Consider the following 4,407-nt stretch of genomic DNA (forward strand, 5'->3'; position numbering starts at 1 on the left):
TATTAACCTGAATGCTCAAACGAAGTGCAAAAGATGGTGGAGAATGTGAGTTTATCCAGAGAATAGAATCTATTCATTTAAATATTCCTAAATGTCAATGTTAATAAAAGTTTCCTGATTGTCGCTGTAATCCTTAAGAAGACTATCCGAGTAAAACTTGAGCGCCCCAGACGCAAGTGTGCAACATTTCACACTTGTGAAAAACAAAGAGAAGTTAGAAACTTAAATTAGGGTCATTATAAAATTCGCCTTTCGAATTTATTGCTTGTCAGCTGAGTGTTCTGTTAACAATGATCCTTCTTAATATTTCAATTGTAAGTAACACGTTTTCGGTACATATATTACTCCTAAGTTATCAGAAATAGTAGAAAACTTCTAAGTTATAATTGTCAGCAGTGACGCCAGGTTCTGACGGTCAATACTATAATTTTGCGGATATTCTATCAACCAAAGAACAGAAACAGCTCATTTTCGTGCTTATCTTATAATAAGAGTTTTTTTTTTTTTTTTTCTTACTACTTTTTACACTTACTACTTAATCGTTAGATCAAGAATTAGCTTTATTATGAAGATAAAGGGTTGACAACTTTTTTTCCAATTTCCGACCACTTTTTGCAGTAGTTGTGGCCGTACGTCAATATTCTCTTCCAAGGCGTGCATCGCCTCTGTGCAAATAAGCGACTTCGGAAAATCCCACAAAAATAGTACAGCGGTATGGCATGATTACCTCTGCCTATAGAGCAGATCTTACAGTGATGTTTTGAGGATGAAAGTGCATCTCAACAATGTATTGTGGCTCTTCATTACTCCAAATCTGACAATTTTCAACCAATATTCAACAAAAAGTGAAAAACGAATTGACATTTGCAATGTTTACACTAAAACTTTTTATTTCGTTTGTTTTCCAGTTTAGATACGTTATTTTCATGATTTGTGTAACCTATGTTTGTACTCATACTGCTAATGTTATATAAACGTCGTAATAAATATTTATTTTTGTTTTTTGCCAGCATCAATATTCTGTTTATAATTGCAAGTTGTATCGCTCTATATCCGCACTGGTTAATGATAAAACAGGCACAAGGTGATATTCCTTTGATAGCTGAGGTAAGTAAAAATATATTAATTATATATAATAAAACTTTTCCGCTTTTTTAATCAATAAATCGACCAGTTTTTAGTTCGCGCGAGTTTTTAAAAATTTGTTAATTAATTTCTTTGACTGTAGAACCGTTCCAGGTAGTAGACGAAGAGTTAGCAAGTGGCGTTTTGAAAGAAAATTTTATAATAAATTGCTTTAGATAACTTATGCATAATAAAAAGTTTTACACTGGTACTAAAAATGTAGAAAATTTCTTTCAAGCAATACTGACCTCCCAAGTAAAGTGTTACTAACTTAAACGCCGAAATTCTTTCCTCCTGCAACTGACTTTTTCAAAACTTGGATCATTGCATCAGATAGGCTACTCGTGGCGTTTTTTTTCTCTACTCATTCACCTTTGTGGGGGAAGAGTCGCTGGTGAAGAGGTGTAGTGAGGCACAGTGAGGTTTTTCACGGATGGGTCCCCTCTAGGAAGGAAAGTGAGAGGGGAGTAAATTAGCTGCAAGTATAGACACTAGCCGTCTCAATAAATTTGTGATAGGTTCAATGCGCTTGATAATTTTTAAGATTTATTATATGTTTTATAGTACTTTTAAGTAACACAATGGGTCGGCATTAGAAGACTTCTGATCGACTTCTCAAACAGATCTGAAACTAGTTGTGGGGCTTTCAGGCCTTCTCTAATTGACATTTGAAGCTCGACAGGAAATTTTATACTTCTGTAGTATTCTAAGAAGTGATCAAGTACAAAGTATTGTTTGATGATGTTTCATTTATACCAAAACTAATAAATGACTTAACTTTGAAGACTTCGACCACAGCGCTGCAAACGACGACCGGCTTGATTAAAATGGCTTATATGTTGTTCACTCAGCATAGATTTCATAAACTGCTTCGCAAAGCTGAAACACATGAACTGCTGCAGGGAATCGAAATCTTTCAAACCGGTAAGAATCTAATAGCAATGGATTAGCGCTACGTGAAATGTTTTGAAGAACACCCATACAAACTTTAATTTTTTATTTTTTATTTTTATTTTTTGTTTTTGCTAGATATGCCAATAAAAACCACTCTGAAGAAAGAGATTAATGCAATTATGGAAATCAATTGGAGACAGGCGAGGGGACAGCTTCTGTTCACTTTAGGAACCTGCATCTGCATTATGTCCAACTATTTCTTTTATGCATTTTTCAAAAACTTATATAATCATTTGCAGGGCACACCAAATTATGTGTATATTCTGCGTATGTGAATATTATCTTTATACAACTGCAGAACTCGATTAAATCAAATATTTTTCTTACTTGAAACAGCTTTCACTGGCTACCCGATGTTTCTGCACAAAGGAATGGCCTCACCGTATTACGCAATGGACATGTTTTTCGGTGCTTGCTCGCTTCTGGTCGCCGGCATGAGTATACCCACGTAATTGTGATCCAAAGAAACCCTTTATTTTGGACAACATATTTTGCAGGTGCTATTACCTTCCAGGGATGTTTTTTGGTGCTTTGTAAGCATTCCTGTGGATTGGTCCAGGTGTTATGTCTACTGCTGAAGAGATCCACGTCAACTCTGGTTCCAAAACCGCAACGTGTGGAATATTTGCGCTACTGCATAGTACAACATCAACGCACTCTTGGGTATGACTTACAGACATATATTTGTTTAGGGCAAAAGGGCTATTAGTTTAGTTCACTTAACGGTTATTTGTAAGAGCAAAAAATAGTTGGGCTGGATATATGATACTGTGATTATATCGATAACATGTTGAAAAATCGTGTTACGCCAAAAAAGTAGCAGGAACTGTCTCAACAAGTAAAATATCATTATTATTATAGAGGAAGCATACCGGTACTACATAAAGCGAAGCCTATACGAAGAGTAGATTAAGTGAGTTTGCACTTAACTCCTCAACCTTAAATATAAAGAGAGCTTAAGGTCGTCCTAATGTCCTTCTTGACTTAAGCCTAGCACTTAATAATGGCTCCCAAGGTGCAGTCATTGATAGTCAGCATAGAAACCATAATGGTGTGTACTGTCGTCTCTTTTTGGCAATCTGGCTTTATATGAGAGAGAAGAAGCTAGATTTCATGGGAATTTTCATACTGTCGAAATTATGTGGAGATGGCTAATAACGTTCGAAGCAGCAAAGAGAAAATCAATAACACAAAAGGAAGCGAAATAGCGGCTAAAATTGCCAATAGTGTCATCCGCTGGCTACCGAACTAGCACAGAACTACCATAAGTCGCTACTCAATGAAATTTCCCAAAGGGCTGACAGATGTAGCAGGCTGGGATGCAATGAAGGATTGTGAAGATATTTATGATCACCAAGATAATATTCAAGGCCTCGAAGAGACTACAGGACGATTGTTGGTATAATCACAGATCACAATTTACTGACATCACAGAGCCTTATGTCCATTACTAATAATGATAATGCAGACATAATACTGTTTTTGACGTTGGTACTAAATTTTTCTTCATTAATAGAGCAAAATGAAGCTGTAGTCGACAGTGGGGAAACCTGTGAATTCACCGATGAACCAAATGTGAGACAGAACCAAGAGCAGGTTCTCTTTTTTAACCGGTAAATCCATAAGTTTTCTGGCGCACAGCCAAGCCAAGTGACAACAAAATGCTATCCCAGGACCAACACGAAGTCTCACTGGTTAAAATTACGTAAGAGCGAAATGGGCAGACTTTCAGAAGAAAACTTGGTAAACATTATCTGTGACCCAGTCACATAGCGAAAGAAGAAAATAAAAGGACAGCATTTACAGAGAATGATGAGATTCCTTACCTCTATGAATGCGTGCCTTCAGCCAGCTGAGACGAGATATCTTCCACGGCTCTCAAAAAATTTTGACATTTTGTCAAATTCATCGAGTTGTTAACCAGAATATAATTGTTACCATTAGTTTATTCAATGGACTTAATAATTCTTAGATACGGGAACCTGCACACTATAAAACCCACACATTTTTTTACACTTTTTATTATTTGTTTTGACGCGTTTATTATTTCTCTGTAATAGAATTTTATAGAAAAAACATATGATTTTCTAGGTTTATCGACGAGGTCAATCAGCTTTTCAGGCACATTTGTCTTTCACAATTTCTTCATAGTCTGGCAATTTACGGCTTTGTGCTCTTCGAGATGAACTTCGGCTTGGTAAGTGATACTGAAGTTGACCATTCTTCAATGTACATACACTATATACATATATAATCTATATACATATTTATACCGTATTGCAGGAATCAAATAAAATTACATTTATTCGCACGTTAATGTATTTATGT

General features: G+C 35.8%; 1 protein-coding gene across 1 annotated transcript; it reads left to right on the plus strand.

Annotated features, from left to right (window-relative positions):
* Window positions 1–4: 4 nt before the first annotated feature.
* On the plus strand, window positions 5–4,401 carry LOC108968370 (odorant receptor 63a-like; the record flags this gene model as incomplete). The annotated part of the gene is made up of 8 exons (XM_018932360.1): window positions 5–45; window positions 1,011–1,107; window positions 1,911–2,049; window positions 2,155–2,346; window positions 2,416–2,517; window positions 2,577–2,742; window positions 4,171–4,276; window positions 4,363–4,401. Coding segments are annotated over 8 exons (882 nt in total), but the record flags the coding sequence as incomplete, so codon positions are not given.
* Between the last annotated feature and the right edge of the window lie 6 nt (window positions 4,402–4,407).

This window comes from Bactrocera latifrons, unplaced genomic scaffold (assembly GCF_001853355.1).
Source record: "Bactrocera latifrons isolate USDA-ARS-PBARC rearing strain unplaced genomic scaffold, ASM185335v1 scaffold_2107, whole genome shotgun sequence".
NCBI lineage: Eukaryota > Metazoa > Arthropoda > Insecta > Diptera > Tephritidae > Bactrocera > Bactrocera latifrons.